At 37.6% G+C, this 19,364-nt stretch overlaps 1 protein-coding gene across 13 annotated transcripts in view; it reads left to right on the top strand.

Moving 5' to 3' along the window:
- LOC311437337 (potassium voltage-gated channel subfamily KQT member 1-like) overlaps positions 1–19,364 on the top strand; it is a 533,151-nt gene that overhangs the window by 47,751 nt on the left and 466,036 nt on the right. For all 13 annotated transcript variants that reach the window (XR_014693412.1, XM_084520432.1, XM_084520430.1 and 10 more), the window contains exons 4-5: positions 6,962–7,088; positions 13,089–13,167. Coding sequence is in view for 12 of the 13 variants with exons in the window: in XM_084520432.1 (XP_084376558.1) it covers positions 6,962–7,088; positions 13,089–13,167 (206 nt within the window). In the remaining variant the exon portion in view is untranslated. The remainder of the gene's footprint in view (positions 1–6,961; positions 7,089–13,088; positions 13,168–19,364) is intronic.

Here is a 19,364-nt window from a genome sequence, read left to right as displayed (position 1 = left end):
TTTCCTACCATATCAAAGGAATTAGTTTTAGAAAGTAATAATGGTGGATTTTTTTTTTTTTTGCCAATATTCTACTTTTCTGACATTTTACAACTTTAAATCTGTGCTTTACCACACTGCATTAGTGCTTAGGACCTACTCCAGGTCTGTCTAATATAACGATACATTAACAATCTAACAGATGAAGTTTACAGGTACTCTTGTTCTTTACCAGAGCAGATCATTTCTTACAGATGACAATAGATCTCTTAGAGTACAGCGGGCAGAGTAGATCCTGCAATATTTAGTGGTATTTGTGTAGTGTATACTGGCCTGTGTAGCATTAGGTGTTAATGAGGTGTCCAATTCCTTAAGGAACTGACAGGTAAACTAGGTTCAGTAGAAAAACACACCATTTCTTTTATACTTCAGAACAGTCAGACCATGTTAGTTTATAATTCATCTGAATAAAAATTACCATATACCTCAAAAGCTTTTTTTTTTTTTTTTCTTCCATTCCTTATAAACCTGGGAGAGAGAAAACAAAAAGAAGCCCTGTTTATTTCTTAGCTTCTTGTTGGTCTCTAGGAAGATGAGAAAAAAGACCAGGAATACTATATTATGAAAATATAAATCATTATTAAAATATATATGGAATATTGTTTCATATATTAAACACATTAGCAAAAAAAATGGGGTACAGAAGCCTTTTAACACAGCCTGTAAGCTTAAATTCTATGTGAACTGATCTGCTGAGTTGCCATAGTCTTCTGGAATTGAATGTAAATATCAAGCTCTTCCATGTGAATTATAATACAGTTATTCTTGTGACTTATCTTGCAGATTTCCCTAATGCAGTACAGAACATGTTGTGTTGGGTGTCGTGTGTTTTTCAGCCCTCTAAAATTTGATTATTGTACAGTAAGTATGGCTGAGACGAATTAACAAACAGCCAAATTTTAATGCCCTCAGTCAAATTTACTCACTCCTTCCTCTAGCTCTACGGAGTTTTCTGTGCACGAGGTAGAAGATTCTTAGAATAAAAGTATTTCTTACTTGGGACTGAGAGAAAGGTGGAGAGGTACATCAGGACTTTTTCAAATCCTCCTCACCCCCCACCACTATCCAGAAATTCTGAGGCCCTCCTAAATCAAAAGTTTGAGACATAGATATGATTATTTAAAATTCCAAAATGAATTTGAATAGCTTCCATTCCATAAAAAAGCTAAACTTCCTACCAGATGTGGTCCCTTCAGCTGAGGCTCAAAGATGTGCTGATAGGGAGGTTGAAGACTCTTGTGGAGTACTGGTGTATCTATAGAGAAATGAAGATCTTCAGACACTGACTTACTGAGTCTTCTTGATCCACTATTTAATTGTGTTTGCGTTAGTGTTAGCTTTCTGAATTAAGCAATTCTAGAAAGAAGTCCTGCTCAAAAATGATTGCAGTTTTCTCATTTTTTAAGAAAAATTATTGCCTGCCCAAACGTATTTAAAAATTAATCTTCTTTATTTAAAAGAAGATTTATTTAAAAATAAATTTGAAAATAAATTTAAAAATAAAAATATATTTAAAAATAAATCTTCTTCTGTGACTTACCCAACTCACTTGAATGTTAGTTATTACAGATAAAGGGACTAGAGCAACATCTTCTTCCCTCATTAGCATACTATTTCATTCTGTACAGGAATTAGCAAATATAAATAAACTAAAAGGCAAATATACTCCTGGTGTGAAGTCAGCAGAGTCAGCATATGTACCAGGTGGGAATACAAAAATGTTTGTAAGAAATGTTGAACAAATCCATTGCATACAAACAACAAACTTTTTAACATTAAGTGAATTGGTTTCATATATGAGAAGAATTAGAATGAGCTAATGACACTTCACGATACTTACTAGAATTTTGCATCTTTTCTTGCATATATTGGATATTGTATTTTCACATATAATATTTGTCACCTTTATAAAATTTAGCATGATGATAGGAAATAAGTATTTTCAGTATCAGTAGGTTTTTATAACACCTGAGCAACTATTAAGCTAATTGGGCCACTAAAATGACATTTTCAGCTCTAAGGATTGGAAAACTTTAAAGACAGGTTATCAGATTAAATTTTGGACATAAGTACATGTGTACAAACATTTGGACTATTCAACCTTTATGCCTGCTTCTGAGGCTTTATTATTTTGAACTGACATTCCTTGATTGAATCTTCATGAGCACACACTATTCATTTAGCCATCTCACTTCCTCCTTTTACCCGAGCACCTAAATATTCCAATAAAAAAAGTGAAGAGAGCCTTGTGTGTGCTCTCCACATAAAACACAGCTGCAGCTGAAAAAATACTTGTCTTTTTCATGTATGCACTTTAATCACCACAGCTGAACTCCTTCCCTTCTCCTGCTCCCCCTTGCAGTTATCCGTAGCTGTACTGGAACATATTGTACATTCCAGGCTGTGTGTTTCATTTACACACATTCATGTACAAAATGTTGATTTTCTATGCTAATGTGAGCATTTTTACATTTGATTATCAGTGACATTCTTGGGTAAATGGCTTTTCCACAAGAGTTTAAATTACATTTACTGTTAGAATTAGAGAGGGATAGAAGAGATTTGCATACATATTTACCTTTAAACTTATAATTCTTTTTTTTTTTTGGTAATAATTTAATGATGGTTATGAAAATTCATTATGCCCAGAATCACATAAACATAATTCTGTATGATTTTGATTTATTTTATGTATGGCAAAAAAAAAAAAAAAAAAAAAAAAAAGACATGCAGTGTTTTGAATTAATAATAACAACAATAATAAGCAAACAATGTTATAGATGTATGGGTTTGCTTTTTCCACACTACAGGAAAAAGTACAGAGTAATGAAATTGCTGCTGCTGATTTCAGTAGAGATTTCAAATGGTACAAACACAATGTAAAATCTGTGACTATATTATATTTCAGTTCTTAACAGTGTATACGCAATTACCACATGTCAAATGTTTTCCCTAATATTACCGTTGCCATTTGAGGAAGCAGGAAACAACTAATGAGTAGGTGAGAAGAATGTATTTCATGCTGTGTTTTCCTTACTCTGTGCTCTTCTTCCCAGAATATAACCCAAGCAACAGCACTGTCTAAAGACCTTCTCCACTGTTAAATTTCTCAGTAAATTGTGCCTCTGGTGGTGACTGGAGCAAGTTCACTGCCCCATACAAAGGATGATATTTTTTTCTATACGTGTCTCATGATCTTTCAGTGGGTCATGGTGAATATCCTGACAGTTTATGACAGGTGTGGTTCAAAGTACATGCAATTTTGCTTTCCTTTTCTTTCCTCACAGGAGTTTAGTGAAGGGTTGCTGAAAAAAACGGAAGGCTGACACTTAAAGCAGAATAAAGTAGCTGTTGTGGTTTAACCCGGCTGGCAGCTAAACACCACGCAGCCATTCGCTCACCCTCCCCCCTCCCTCTCTGGGACGGGGGAGAGAAATGGAAAGTGAAGCCCGTGAGTTGAGATAAAGACAGTTTAATAAGACAGGAAAATAATAATAATAATAATAATAATAATAATAATAATAATAATAATAATAATAATAATAATACAATGATGATAATAGTACTACTAATAATAATATGTACAAACAAGTGATGCACAATGCAATTGCTCACCACCCGCTGACCGATGCCCAGCTTAACCCCGAGCAGTCCGGCCCCCCTCCCCCGGCTAGCCACCCCTATATATTGTTTAGATATATCAGATACGTCAGATGGTATGGAATACCCCTTTGGCTAGTTCGGGTCACCTGTCCTGGGTCTGTCCCCTCCCAGCTCTTACTGCACCCCAGCCTGCCTGTTGGCAGGACAGAGCAAAAGTCTGAGGTGTCCTTGGCTTGGTATAAGCACTGCTCTGCAACAATTAAAACATCGGGGTGTTATCAGCACTCTTCTCATCCTAAGCCAAAACACAGCATTCCACCAGCTACTAGGAAGAAAATTAATTCTGTTCTAACTGAAACCAGGACAGTAGCCAAGGGTATTTCTTAGGTATATTTTAATCAAGACTGATGTGGCTCTTATTTTTGGAGGTAACTGTTTGTTCCTACTATTCTTTTTGGTTTTGATTAAATTAGAGAATTCATCCCTAGCTCTCTGTTGATGACAAATGGCTTTCAAGATTGATGAAATCTTCTGAGAATCCTCTGTCCTGTATTTCTTGCTTAACTATTTGCAAGGGAAGAACAAAAATAGTCCTGGAATCCTAAATAAAGTTTTGCAGGGTTCTTGTGTGTATAATACCACTTGAAAGAAAGAAGACTGGAAAAATTCAAAAAGCTGGAGAAAGATCTCAAACTGACATGCAGTTGTCAGTCAGGAGCATAGTCAGCACATTTAATTTCCAGATTCTTTTTTCTAGTTCATGTTATGTCCACAACAACTTTTCAGTAGCTCTTGGTGTAACTTCAGTAGGAACACGTAGTTTTTCTAACTTTCTAGAGAATTGCCGTTGTTTGTTTTCTCTAGCAGAAGGAAAAAAAAAATGCAGTAAATTTGAGGTGTTGAAAAGTGTTTATGGGGATAGGAGGAAAAGGAGGCAGGTTAGGGTTTTTTTAAAGGTGATTTTTTTTGAGGTGAGCCTTGATCAGTCATGACAGTCTTGGAAATGGATGACTTCTAACTTTTAGTAGAAGTATACACAACAGCAATAAGTTTCATAATCTTCCTCCTTCATTTTGGAGGGACCACTATAGAGCTGTGATGTTTATCCAGTTTCTGTGCTCTTTTGGTCTTTGGCCTGTCTGTGGCTGCCAATGGATGTGTTAATTGCTGTGGTTTTGGTAATGTGGACATCTGTCCAGGACAAAATGAACTCACATAATAAGTAATTAATTTCAAATTTATGGAAGCTGTAAGTTCCTCTTCCATTCTTCTTCCTGACAACAATTTATTTTTCCTTTGCATTGACAGTGCGGTGCAACCTTATTGACTTTAGCAGGGCTTCCCAGATGTAACTGAAATGATTTCTTGTTGGTAGCTGAAATCAAATCACAGATTCTGGAGTTCGTGTTGAGAATAAAATGCATTCAGGCCAGACACAGTGTAAGTTCCAGCTTTTAAAAGTGCCCTTAGAGGATCATCAAGGAATATCCTAATTCCAGGAAGTTTTTGCTACTTCAGAAAATATCTGCTTATTTCTTTTCCACATTTTTTTTTTTTTTTACCTGACTGACACAAAAATTCCAATGTGCTGTTTCTGTAGAAATAATTCTTCCACTGCTGTTAGTACTAGCTGTTAGGAGGGACATATAATAAACTGCCACTGAGTGGCAGAAGCATGCTTTTTGATGCAGTTGGATGGCACCTTTGTTTTCACTTGAATGCTACGGAAATCTTCCCTTGTCAGTATTGGTAAATTCATATAGACAATATTCTGCTTCCTTTGCTGCAAATAAGATATCCTTTATCAGGGACTTGAAACCAAATGCTGAGTGATGATATCAGGAACCTGCTAAAAATGTAAACGATTTAATCACTGAGAAAGCTGTTTGCAAGATCCATGAAATGCAAGAATTATTTTCCTTTGAATATTATTCTTAAAATGTGCTTTGACTGTTATGATAAAATAAGTTTTTGCATTTAGATTTCGGACACAACACAGTCTTAGAAGTATCACTTGTAGAAACTCTAGATAATATATTACTAAAAAAAAACTTCTGGAAAATCTTAAGTTTCAGTAAACTGGGAGCAAATTCTCTGTGTTTATTTATTTATTTTTTGTGCTTCTGCTTTGAAACTGTGCTGTAAATTTTCTTAGCTTTTTACTAATCCTTGGTTTTAGTCAAGCTGAAAGTACCATGTGAACAGAGGAAAGATTGTGCATATTTTCTTGCTTCTCATTCCAGGCAAAACAAGGAGGTAGAAGTGAATACAGAAATGCTAACCTAACTTTGTCAAAAACCAGAACTGGAGTTAGGGTTTGTATAATAGTTTAGAGTTTTTTCTTACCTGTTTACTAGCTTTGAAATATTTTGGTGTCTTTTCAGCCATTCAGAGCATCAGTTCTAAAGATACGTCAGTATTGTTATTCAGTGGCATTTGTGATTTAAGTGTATTCACTCTAGGGGTGCTTTAGATTTCCCCAGGTGCAGATTGCAAACATATTTAAGTTAAAACAAAAATATTTTCCAAAGCTTTAATTTATATAGTAGGTGTTTCGTGACTCTGAGTTACTGGATATAGTTTGGGTTGGAACAAATCCTAGAAGCTGTGTTTTGGTTGTGGTAACATATTGCAATGGTGGAGGAAAACAAGGAAGGAAAGAACAAAGATCTCAACAAATCCATCCATGTTGTGATCCTCTACTGTTTTCTTTAGAAGTACTTTGAACTATACTGGCTTTTGGTTATGCATAACTGCTTTGTAATAAATGGAAGCAATATTACCTGCTGAAGAGAGAAGAAATATTAACATATAGATCATTAATTTGTTTTCGAAAATAGACAACTTATAATATTCAAAAGTTGTCATTACACTTTCTGTTTTTATATTTATATATTTATGCATGCTGTTTCGGGGTGTGGCAATGTTTCATAAACTTCCTAGTTTTAGGCATGATATCCTTGGAGTCTCAATTCCTTTATTTTTATTTATTTATTTATTTATTTTTAAAGATCAATAAAGAAATAAGAGTATTGTGTTTTTCCCTGTAATATAATGATGGAATGAAACTTAAACTATTCTTTTATTCATATGAAATCACATTCAGGAACAGTTTACATCTCCCTTTAACATACTGGCCAGCATATAAAATATAACTAGATAAAGCACATTCCTTTTTTAATGCAGTGTTGCTTTCATCTCCACAAGCTTATTTTTATTAGTTGTAGGAATAAATTATATGTGCAAACTAAAAAAGAGCAAACAACAAAACACACACAAAAAACAACACTAATATTTTGTTCTTTAAATTCTTATATAGGAAATAGTTCTGGTTGTGTTTTTTGGTGCTGAATATGTGGTCCGATTGTGGTCTGCAGGCTGCAGGAGTAAATATGTTGGCTTCCAGGGAAGAATACGTTTTGCCAGAAAGCCAATATCGATTATAGGTAAGATTTAAACTTTTTTTTTTTTTTTTTTTTTTTTTTTTTTAATTTTAACTTTTATCTCATCTTTTATTTTTATCTTATTATCATCCAGTTTTAAGTAGAGATGTCAACTACTGTAGAGATCATATTGCAAATCTGAGCTGTTTCAAGAACATATCTTATTTGTGAGCCTATGCAATTTTTTCTTACTTGGATTGATAAAACTGAACGCTTAACATATGTCTGTGAGACGCAGGCAGGCCCTCAGTTTAAGAAAGGCAAAATTCATAAAGCAAAGAAATCCTTATTAAACCTACAGGTGTAATTGGGAAAAAAAAAAAAACAGAAAAAGTTTTTGTCCTGAGGTCTGATGTAGAAAGCAGACAGAAAGGTAAGTACAAATTGGAGAAAAAATGAAAATGTGCAAAGTGTAACTTGGGAAAAATTGCCCTGGCTAATACTAAAGTCAAGCAGTTTGAGGTGGTTAGCATCTCTGAAGTAGGAGAGAGTTTAGGGGAAGAGGTAGCTAACAATATGTGGAACAATGACAGAGTAATAAAAGTTGGTGTGTGGGCAAAATTGCAGTAGATCATAAAATAAGCTTTTTTGTTTTGTATCTGTGATTTTATATAAACTCCAGCAGAGCTGTGAATTATATAACTCAACATCAACATCATTAGATTTTAAGTAGACAAAAGTGGGAGGAGTGAAAAGGGGAGAGAATGGGCTGATGGTGCCTTAACCATCTGCAACTTTATGAAACTCGATGCAAAAGCTTAGAAAACATGTTCTATTGTACATCTGGACAGTGATAGTGAATAATGTGATGAGATATTGTACTCAATTTTTGGTTATTGAGAAATAAGTGTTCCATTACATATAAATAAATTCTGCTGCTTCTAGAGCTGTTCTAGTTTTGTGATCTAACATGAAATGTTCTTAGTAAGTATATTAGAGTACACAGGTGCAGCAAAAAATATGTCAGTCCCATTTCACTGTGATTTCAACTTGACACTATTTCTGTATAATAGTATTGTGCATTTACTGTAGTAAACATTAAGATTTGTGTAGCCCTTGGAGAAGATACAGTGTCTTTGTTAATAAAAGCTGGGAATGACTACAGCTGGTTTTGCATCCAAAATAATCAGTAATACTTTTACATTTAAAATTCCCCTAAGAATAAAATACATTTAAAGCTAAGATTTGCTTTTATATCTCAAATACAGATGGAACTGTGTCTGCATGTATATTAATCCAAGTGGATAAATTTGGGAAATACATTTGTCTTGAATGATAGAATCATACTGACTCATCCTATCATTTTCAGAACAATAAGAATAAAACACGAACACAAGAAAAATAAATGAAAGTATCAGAGCAAAATGTAAAAGTGAAGGTATTCATTTTATATTTAAATCAGTATGAAAGCATTTATTTTAACATCATCAAACATAAACATTGCTTTGATATCAGAGAAATTTATTGTATTTTTCTATATACAAAAACTGGAATTTATTCTTGGAAAGCTCATTTTGGGTAATGGCTCCTCCCCCCCCCGCTCCCTCCAATGAATGAATAAAAATTTCTATGGTGCATATAACCAGAAAGAGATCCTGTAGTCAAGGCTAGCAATTACTTTTTGTTTGTTTGTTTGTTTGTTTTGTTTAATATTACTGAAGTCCATGCTGGATAAAATAGTATGTTAGCATGCAACTTCTATAACGGGAAATAAAAAGTGAAGATAGCAAGTCACATTATTTCTTGTGTCTTTTTTTTAAATTTCATCTAAAGGGGAAACTGATGTAACTTCTCTACCATGTAAATAAAAATTTTGTATTTCTTAGGTAGGTTTTCTAAAGCTAACCTAATTTTTCTCCTTTTTGAAGACAAAGTATATGTAATTGAGAAAAGACAATTCTGTAATTAGGACAATTCTCTAATGTTAAGAGACATAAATCAAATTAATTCCCAGCATCCCTGGAAAAATCACTTTGTCTCTCCATGCTTCTTCATTCCCTAGTTCACAGAATTAGCATGTTTAAAGAGTTCACGTATTATTGTAGAAGCAGTAATACTGGTATCTTTCCTAAATATTGATTTAACACTTAAATTACTTTCTAATACTTAGGGTTAAGTTAGCAGCTAAGTGTTTCTGAATCTCCTAGCCTTATCAGGCTTTTATGAAACACAGGTACCAAGCAACATTGAGAACAAGAGAACATCCTTTCATCTATTTTATCCTTTTGTTGTTGTTGTGGAAAATGTCACAAAAAAACAACTTATGAATTAATTTCTGTTTGTACTTGTTGCGATATCATGCATTTTGAAAAGAGATATTTAGGTACGTAAATTACAGGATTAAAGACCTGAGTACACATGTGAGTCCATCTCCTATTGTCCTTAAGCAAAGGACTGTATTTATGAGCACCTTTAATTGGTTATGATAGAGCTCTGAAAAAGTGCTTAGCACTTGGTATGTTCTAGCTACAATGTATTCACCTAACTTGTGTGATGCCCACAGAAAACTAAAATTCAGTGAAGAAGAATATCATGTACATCAAATTCAAATATCTGCATATAATCTGTTTAATTTAAGTTCTTATGAACATCATATTCTCTCCATACTACTAATAACACATCTCCAGGCTGAGGGTTCTTTGCATTCTGTAAAATACTATGGCAACTAAAAATGAAAATACAAATAAAAATTCCTAGGATAAAATAGTTTTACTGTTTTTACTTTTAAAAGGATTATTTGCTTTTAGTCAAAAAGCTAAGAATTTTATACTAGTAAGTAAACTTGTGATAACAGGTCAGCAATTTGCTTGAAAAAAGTGTCACTCAGGTAAGCTGTGTTATAGGTATTGCTATGTGCTGTCCTGAATTGTGTGTATAAATAAGCAACATTTCGCTGACAAGCTGAATTTTAGATTAAAAAAAAAAAAAAAAAAAAAAAAAAGCAATCAGCTGGTTGGATTAGCTAAAGGATTTAGAGCATGAGAGTAAGTCATAGGTACAGTGGGCTTAGCTGTGAGCTAGGACTTCAAAGTTGTGTACTACATATGCTAAATTGCAGGGATTTATGTGATTTATGTAGGTCTGTTATCTACATACATGTATGTAGTACACAGGCTATGCAGAAGTTGCTGTGTCATTTTTGTCTCTCTCCACCTCATGTACCATGCATGTACCTCATGCAGCCATGTTTGCAAACATGTAAGTAGGTAGAATGTTTGAGAAGGTTATCTATGTACTGTTGTTTCTAAATTACTGGAATTCAATTTTTAGAAATTACTAAGGTTTCCTGACATTTCTTAATTTGGAAACTAGTATAAATATTAATGTAATGTTAATCCAGATACTAATGCTCGTTATAGTTGAAGTTATTTAAATAAATGATGGTCTTTTATCCAGACATTTTCTATGTGCTTCAATTTGAGCCTTGTGGAGGCATTTAGTGTAAAATATTGAAGTTTCTAAAAAAAAGGTAATTCTGGTGACTTCTCATACAAAAGTTCTACTATTTCCAAACTTTGAAGCAGATAACTGACAATGATTTTTGATTATTCCTGGAATTCAACTCTAAGCTAACTAATAAGCCTCTGAAAAAAATGTGGCTTGTTAATGCTTAAAATGCCCTGTTAGGCAATGATCTTATATTCTCCAAAGATTCACCTGCACAATTCAAATTTCAGGTTTCTCTGAGCTGCAGTGATGGGGCTGGGAGTAGAAAATAAATTGGTTTTCATTTTAGAGTGGTCTTCCAAAACTGTCGAAGGCACATGGAAAATGAGAATACTGGTCTTGATTACTAAAGTGAAGTGGCCGGGTAGGAGGAATGGACTGGAACACACAGGAGGAAAGGACAGGAGGATGGATACTGATGTCAAGATCTGGAAGAAGGAAGTATAAAAGACTTGCAAGCCAGCAGAATGTTTGGGGAAAGGATGTTGGGTCTGAAAATACATGAAATTGAAAGGTGGCAGTGTAAGGGCAGAAGGATATGCCGTAGACCTGGAGTGTAAAACAGGGCTGTTTGAACCAGTGAAGTGGTATTAGTATGAGGAACAGAGAAGTAGAGATAGTAAAACAGGTTTGGAGGAAATAATTGAAACATCTGTACCATGTAGAAGACACTTTTTAAAAATGGAAAGAAAAAATGAAAAATCTGTATTGGTGTCACTATTTGATTGAAACATATTTTGAAAGTGTCTGTCTTTTCTTCCTTTATTGCTGGTCATCAGATAAGTATCTATATGTCTGATATTTTAGTAAAGACATCAGGTGCAACATTTACTCTAGAGAAAAGTTCTGCATTAACATGCAATGTAATATGGGAGGGAAAAAAAAAAAGGCCCTCCCTAAAATCTGTGTGTTTACAAATACATTTTAAAATTGTATTTAATATATGGTATTTATGTATTTAATATATGTTTAAATTTACAATTTCACACACATACATGATAAAAGAATAATATAGAAAATGGAAGGTCAGGTAATCAAAATTTAGATAATCTCAGAATGGAAGCTCTTTCTGTAACTTTAATTTACCCCTCCCTGTACTTATTCATAAATGTACAATTATTGTTGTACAGTCTTTAATTACCTAATTTCTTAGGTAGGAATCCAGATTTGCAGTAAATCAGACTGATTCTGGAAATAATCTGAGTCAGAATGAAGGATACCATTGGTTGTAGAACTGCTGCAATATGTGTTGCAGCAGCTATATGGTTGTGAACTAGGCAAGACAATATTTAAGAAAGAGGGAAAAAAGGTTATCCTCATCAAAGGCAACTGTTGTTGCCTCTGATGTTGGATTCTATCCTACATCTTGCCTAGGCATCGCAGGGAAACTCTGTGGCAGTCACTTAAATCAGTTTTCACAAGTGTACCTCATTTTCTGGATGTCCAAATGAAAGCTTTGAAGTCAGGTTACAGAGGTTTTGAGCTCTCACAGTTGCAAGTGAAGTCAGCAGGCACTGTTATTTTTGAAGTGCTGTATAATGGTAAGTGCTTTAAAGAATAAGATACTGCTTTTTTCAACTTGGCAAGGAAAGTTTGCCCAAACTTTTCCTTATTCTGTGTACATTTGCTCCCCATTTATAATACAATTATTTATTTTCTTGTCAGAATTAGAAGGGAAGCACTTAGATTCTCTAAAGGGGGGTACCACAGAAATGATCATAAGAAAATTAGAAAAATGTCCTTTCAGAATAACGATAGAGTAGGATTAAATAAACTTGTTCACCGAATTAGGAAAACAGAAAATATTTAAAGGTTGTTGATGCTGTGAACACAATCCATCATTTGCATTGTATGATGCTGGAAGTGTGTAAACTGTGGAGTTGTGGAAAAAAATGAGAACTGTGGGAACAATTATCATTTTTTTCATAAAGTTAAAGACTGTACCACAAAGTAAACCAACAACAGCTCTGACTTCTTGTGCAACCTTTGTTCTGACAGTTCTGTAAACTTTGAAATCTTGGCTTTACAGCTTTAATACAATTTTTAAACTACAAGTTTGTGTATCTGCTTGTGCCATCTGTCTGTACGCTTTTCATAAATGGTGGAAACAAATCCTTGTTTTCCCTCTTAAGTCAAGAGCCTTGAGCCAAAACGTGGATTCATTTCTATGATGTAAATATGCCTTTTCCTTTATTGTTTTCATGGAAAGCTGCCTGATTTGTTCTGTCAGGATCACTAAAACTTCTGTTATTAAATTAATTATGAAAGAACTTGTAGTTGTTCTTTCTTTTGCTCTTGTGCTCTTTTTCTTCTCTCTCTCTCTCTCTCTCTTTTTTTTTTTTCTTTTTTTTTTTTTTTTTTTCAGGGGGGTGGGGGTGTTTGTAATTATTACATTAACTTACTGCCCACCAAATTTCAGCTAACTTCATTTCTTTCCTCAGCCTATATTCATTTATCCATTGTGTGTTTCAGTGCTGAGAGCTAACATTTAATACATTCTTTCATCTTTTTTTTTTTTTTTTTTTTTTTTTTTTTTTTTTTTTTTTTTTTTTACAGATCTAATTGTGGTAATAGCCTCAATTATTGTTTTGAGCATAGGATCTAATGGGCAGGTGTTTGCCACCTCTGCAATAAGGTATGTTCTTCTAGTGACTTGCAGCTCTTCACAACAACACAGACATAAATCTAATATAGGAAAAGTTGTTATAATGAAACACTGAGCAGCAGAAGATGTGTTATTGTTTGATCACTGCTTGGGTAACAGGAGTGCAGAAACAAGGCATATGAAGAATGGTGTGAATGCCAAAGCCAAGAGGAAACAACTAAAGAAACATTACATTCTATGTAAAACATCAAACATCTCTCTATGTAAGACAAAAGAGCATTACGGAACATCAGTTTATTTAAGAAGTAATCCAGACAGCACTTAACTCAGTACTTTTTAAGTATGAGTAATTACTTTGTTTAAACTGTAATTATGCTTTGGTGGATTTGTTTGGCACAAGTAACTCATACCATACATGAACCAGAAACATTTGATGTCTAGTGTGTTTGTTCAGCTTGCATCAAGTACTGCAGACTTGTTCAGGGAAGTAAACTGAGTAAATAGAAGAAAGGGAATGATAAGTGGAGTAGGTGTACTTCCCACTCTTTCTAACTTAACTTGCAAGATGTACTGCATTTTCTGTTACAAACCTCTGATTTCCCCTGCAGTCTGATCACTGGGATTTATGTACACTAATCTAGCTGTGTAAATAGTGAAGGGAACTATATGTATAAGGTGTTTTTTTTTAAGTATTCTGTTACCATAGAACATTAATCTTTACATGACAATAAAATCCACACAGGAGAAGAGGAGGGTAAAAGTGAAAATTTTAAGGATTTTGTTGTATTTAACAAACTGTGTAGGAAGGGCTTTAATGAAAACACCTGCTGTGTGTTTATTTATGAATCCAGTTGGCTTTGGGTTCAGTATGTATGTCCTTTCCTGGTGTTAAATTATACAGTCACTGTCCTACAACTCAGGATGCTTTCTACCAGACGTATCTCTGCAGTGATGTTATTGCCCCATTGAAAAATCATCTGGGACAGGCAAGTCTCAGTCTGAAAGGTTTTCTGACAATGCATTCTGTGATGCAAGTAGCTGTTTTGGAATTAAGAAGGAAACATAGAATCGTAGAATCATTAAGGTTAAAAGAGACCTCCAAATATCATCTAGCCCAACCATCCCCCAACCACCAATGTCACCCACTAGACAATGTCCCCAAGCACCACGTCCAACCTTTCCTTAAACACTCCCAGTTAAGGTGACTCCACCACCTCCCTGGACAACCCATTCCAATGCCTGACTACTCTTTCTGAGAAGAAATGTCTCCTCATTTCTAATCTGAACCTTCCCTGGAGCAACTTGAAGCCATTCCCTCTTGTCCTATCGCTAGTTACCTGTGAGAAGAGGCCGACCCCCAGCTCCCCACAACCTCCTTTCAGGTAGCTGTAGAGAGCAATAAGGTCTCCCCTGAGCCTTCTCTTCTCCAGACTAAACAACCCCAGTTCCCTCAGCCACTCCTCAATTTCTTTTTTCTTTTCAGAGGAAAGGAAATGGGGTGTGCATATTCAGAGGCTGTGTAACTCAAGTTTTGCCTTCACTATTTTACTCTTTTAAATCTATCCTTGAGAAACTTTCTGTGCCTGTAACACGCATGTAAGAACTTGGCCCGTAGTAACATAATAGATCTTAACATCTTAGATACAATAGAGACAGGAAAATCAAGAACTGCCATTGGGTCAAGCATCAAAAGAGTGTCTAACAATTATACAGGAGAGCTGTGTGACTTTCACCTGTTCCAACATCAGCAATCAATGACGTAAGTCCACTGGTACACACCTTTGGTAGTCTTTTAATTCTTTGTTGACTCCTGTTTAATTATCAGGTATTAAGTGGTTATTTTCAAGTTTTTGAGATAATTAAAACTATAATTCTAATGGCATATCAAAGAAATAAAAAAAAAACAAAGTGTAATCAATCATTTATATGTCATTTGATAGTATTATTGTCTTCTTCCCCCATAAATGACAAGAATTTGATCATCTGATTGGCAACTGTGAAAGCACAGAAAACTTGCTTTGTGAATAAAGGAAATGTTGGATCATTCAGAAGACAGTATGCCTTCTCTGTCTGAGTAACACCAGTGACTGAAGGACATCATCATGCTGAGGGTCTTGACAGTTGATGTAGCCTGGAAGAATGCAGCTAAAGTGGGAATGAAATAAGATGACTGAACTAAAAAATACTACTAATAATAATAATTGGGGATAGCAGAGGTAAAATACTATCACAGAATCACAGAATCACAGAATTTCTAGGTTGGAAGAGACCTCAAGATCATCGAGTCCAACCTCTGACCTAACACCAACAGTCCCCACTAAACCATATCACTAAGCTCTACATCTAAACTCTTTTGAAGACTTCCAGGGATGGTGACTCCAACACTTCCCTGGGCAGCCTGTTCCAATGTCTAACAACCCTTTCGGTAAAGAAGTTCTTCCTAACATCTAACCTAAAACTCCCCTGGCGCAACTTAAGCCCATTCCCCCTCGTCCTGTCACCAGGCACGTGGGAGAACAGACCAACCCCCACCTCACTACAGCCTCCTTTAAGGTATCTGTAGAGAGCAATAAGGTCGCCCCTGAGCCTCCTTTTCTCCAGGCTGAGCAAGCCCAGCTCCCTCAGCTGCTCCTCGTAGGACTTGTTCTCCAGGCCCCTCACCAGCTTCGTCGCCCTTCTCTGCACCCGCTCAAGCACCTCGATGTCCTTCTTGTAGCGAGGGGCCCAAAACTGAACACAGTACTCGAGGTGCGGCCTCACCAGAGCTGAGTACAGGGGGACGATCACCTCCCTAGCCCTGCTGGTCACACTGTTTCTGATACAAGCCAGGATGCCGTTGGCCTTCTTGGCCACCTGAGCACACTGCTGGCTCATATTCAGCCGACTATCCACCATCACTCCCAGGTCCTTCTCTGCCTGGCAGCTCTCCAACCATTCCTCTCCCAGCCTGTAGCTCTAATTGGGGTTATTGCGCCCCAGGTGCAGGACCCAGCACTTGGCCTTGTTGAACTTCATGCAGTTGACCTCAGCCCATCGGTGCAGCCTATCCAGATCCTCCTGCAGAGCTTTCCTACCCTCAAGCAGATTGACACACGCACCTAACTTGGTGTCATCTGCAAACTTACTGAGGGTGCACTCAATGCCCTCGTCCAGATCATCAATGAAGATATTAAAGAGGACCGGCCCCAGCACCGAGCCCTGGGGGACGCCACTAGTGACTGGCCTCCAACTGGACTTGACTCCATTCACCACGACTCTTTGGGCCCGGCTATCCAGCCAGTTTCTAACCCAATGAAGCGTGCGCCAGTCCAAGTCAAGAGCAGCCAGTTTCTTGAGGAGAATGCTGTGGGAGACGGTGTCAAAAGCCTTGCTGAAGTCAAGGTAGACCACATCCACAGCCTTTCCCTCATCCACCCAGTGCGTCACTTTATCATAGAAGGAGATCAGGTTTGTCAAGCAGGATCTGCCTTTCATAAACCCATGCTGACTAGGCCTGATCGCCTGCTTGCCCTGCAAGTGCTGCGTGATGACTCTCAGGAGGATCTGCTCCATGAGCTTCCCTGGCACTGAGGTCAAACTGACAGGCCTGTAGTTTCCCGGGTCTGCCCTCCGGCCCTTCTTGTAGATGGGCATCACATTTGCTAGCCACCAGTCAACTGGGACCTCCCCCGATCACCAGGACTGCTGATAAATGATGGACAGTGACTTGGCCAGCTCCTCTGCCAGTTCTCTCAGTACCCTTGGGTGGATCCCATCCGGCCCCATCAACTTGTGCACATCCAAGTGCCATAGCAGGTCACCAACCAGTTCTTCATGGATAGTGAGGGCCACATCCTGCTCCCCATCCCCTTCCACCAGCTCAGGGTACTGAGTATCCAGAGAACAACCGGTATTGCCGCTAAAGACTGAGGCAAAGAAGGCATTGAGCACCTCCGCCTTTTCCTCATCTCTTGTATCTAAGTTTCCCCCTGCATCCAGTAAAGGATGGAGATTCTCCTTAGTCCTCCTTTTTGTGATGATGTATTTATAGAAACGTTTTTTGTTATCTTTAACGGCAGTAGCCAGATTGAGCTCCAGATGAGCTTTGGCCTTCCTAATTTTGTCCCTGCACAGCCTCGCTACATCCTTATAGTCCTCCCTAGTGGCCTGCCCACTTTTCCAAAGATTATAAACCCTCTTTTTTCTCCTAAGATCAAGCCACAATTCTCTGTTGAGCCAGGCTGGTCTTCTTCCCCGCCAGCTCGTCTTTGGGCACGTGGGGACAGACCGTTCCTGCGCCATTAAGATTTCCCTCTTGAAGAGCACCCAGCCTTCCTGGACCCCTCTGCCCTTCAGAACCGCCTCCCAAGGGACTCCACCAACTAGTGTCCTGAGCAGCACAAAGTCAGCCCTCCGAAAGTCCAATACAGTGGTTTTACTGGTCCCCTTCCTGGCCTCACCAAGAATAGAGAACTCCACCATTTCGTGGTCACTCTGCCCAAGACAGCTCCCGACAATCATATCCTCCACCAGTCCTTCTCTGTTTGTGAAGAGAAGGTCTAGCGGGGCACCACCCCTGGTAGGTTCACTAACCAGCTGCGTCAGGAAGCTATCTTTCACGCTCTCCAGAAACATCCTAGACTGCTTTCTCAGGGCTGTGTTGTGCTTCCAGGATATGTCAGGGAAGTTGAAGTCCCCCACGAGTACAAGAGCTGACGATTTCGCAACTTCTGTCAGCTGCCTGTAGAACTCCTCATCCGTCTCCTCATCCTGGTTCGGCAGTCTATAGCAGACCCTGACGAGGACACTAGCCTTGTTGTCCCTGCCGATCCTAACCCAAAGGGACTCGACCTTGTCATTCCCAGCCTCGAGTTCTACAACATCAAAAGATTCTCTAATACAGAGAGCCACACCACCAACCCTTCTGTGCTGCCTGTCCCTTCTAAAGAGCTTATAGCCAGGCATTGCAGCACTCCAGTCATGAGACTGGTCCCACCACGTCTCCGTGATGGCAACCAAGTCGTAGCCTGCCTGCTGCACGATGGCTTCCAGCTCCTCCTGTTTGTTACCCATGCTGCGTGCATTGGTGTAGATGCACTTCAGCTGGGCCATTGCCTTATCCTGCAGCCTTGCCATTGTTCCCCCTGGCACAGCCCCAACAATCCTAGCTTCAGCCCCATCCCCCTTCCTACCTAGTTTAAAGCCCTCTCAATGAGCCCTGCCAGCTCCTGGCCCAGGATCCTTTTTCCCCTAAAAGATAGGGACCCGTCTGCAGCCATCAGGCCAGGTGCTGAGTAAAGTGCCCCATGATCAAAAAACCCAAGATTTCTGCATTGGCACCAGCCCCGGAGCCACGTGTTTAACAGGTGGGCTTTCCATGTCCTCTCTGAACCCCTCCCTGCCACCGTAGGGATGGACGAAAACACTACCTGCACTCCCGCTCCATTCAATAACCGACCCAGTCCCCTAAAGTCTCTTTTGATAGCCTTCAGGCTTCTCTCTTCAATGTTGTCACTGCCCGCCTGGACTATCAAAAGAGGGTAATAGTCAGAGGGGCAAACCAGGTTGGGAAGCTTCCTGGCAACGTCCCTGACCCTGGCCCCAGGGAGGCAGCAGACTTCCCTACAGGTAGGGTCAGGCTGACAAATAGGGCCCTCTGTTCCCCTAAGAATAGAGTCTCCAACAACAATAACCCTCCTGTCTTTCTTGATGGAGGCAGTCCTGAGGCGTGGAAAATTTTGAAATATATATATTTCAAATATATTCAAAAATATAAAAAAACTATAAAACTATATAAAAAAATAAAAAAACTATATTGAAAAATTTTCAGATAGGTGAATTCAACATCCTTTTCTACTATTTACTATTTTGTTTCAATGATAAGATAGTAAAACAAGGGCAGGAAAATGAAGTTCATTGCAAAAAGTGTCAGTAGAAGGAAATACTTTGATTGAATAGATTTGTTGAAGACCCATGCTGATAATTATTTTTCTTTAGCTGAAAATGTTCAAAGTTTATGTTTCAGTTATTTTCCTAAAATCATCTATCTATTTCCAGTAAGATGGTTTCTATTACTTAACATGAAGGACTTCAGGAGTAGAATATGTTTAGTTCACATTCTGCTTTTGGCAACTAGAGGAAAATGTTTTCTCATATTTATAGTAGTAAAGTTTGAAGCACTAGTTTTGCTTGGAAAGAAAGATTTGAGAATCATATTTAGGTAAACAATGTTAGGTTTCCTTCAAGTT

The sequence above is a fragment of the Aythya ferina genome, assembly GCF_964211825.1.
Source record: "Aythya ferina genome assembly, chromosome: 1".
In the NCBI taxonomy this organism is placed as follows: domain Eukaryota; kingdom Metazoa; phylum Chordata; class Aves; order Anseriformes; family Anatidae; genus Aythya; species Aythya ferina.
This window is presented reverse-complemented; position numbering and strand designations above follow the sequence as displayed.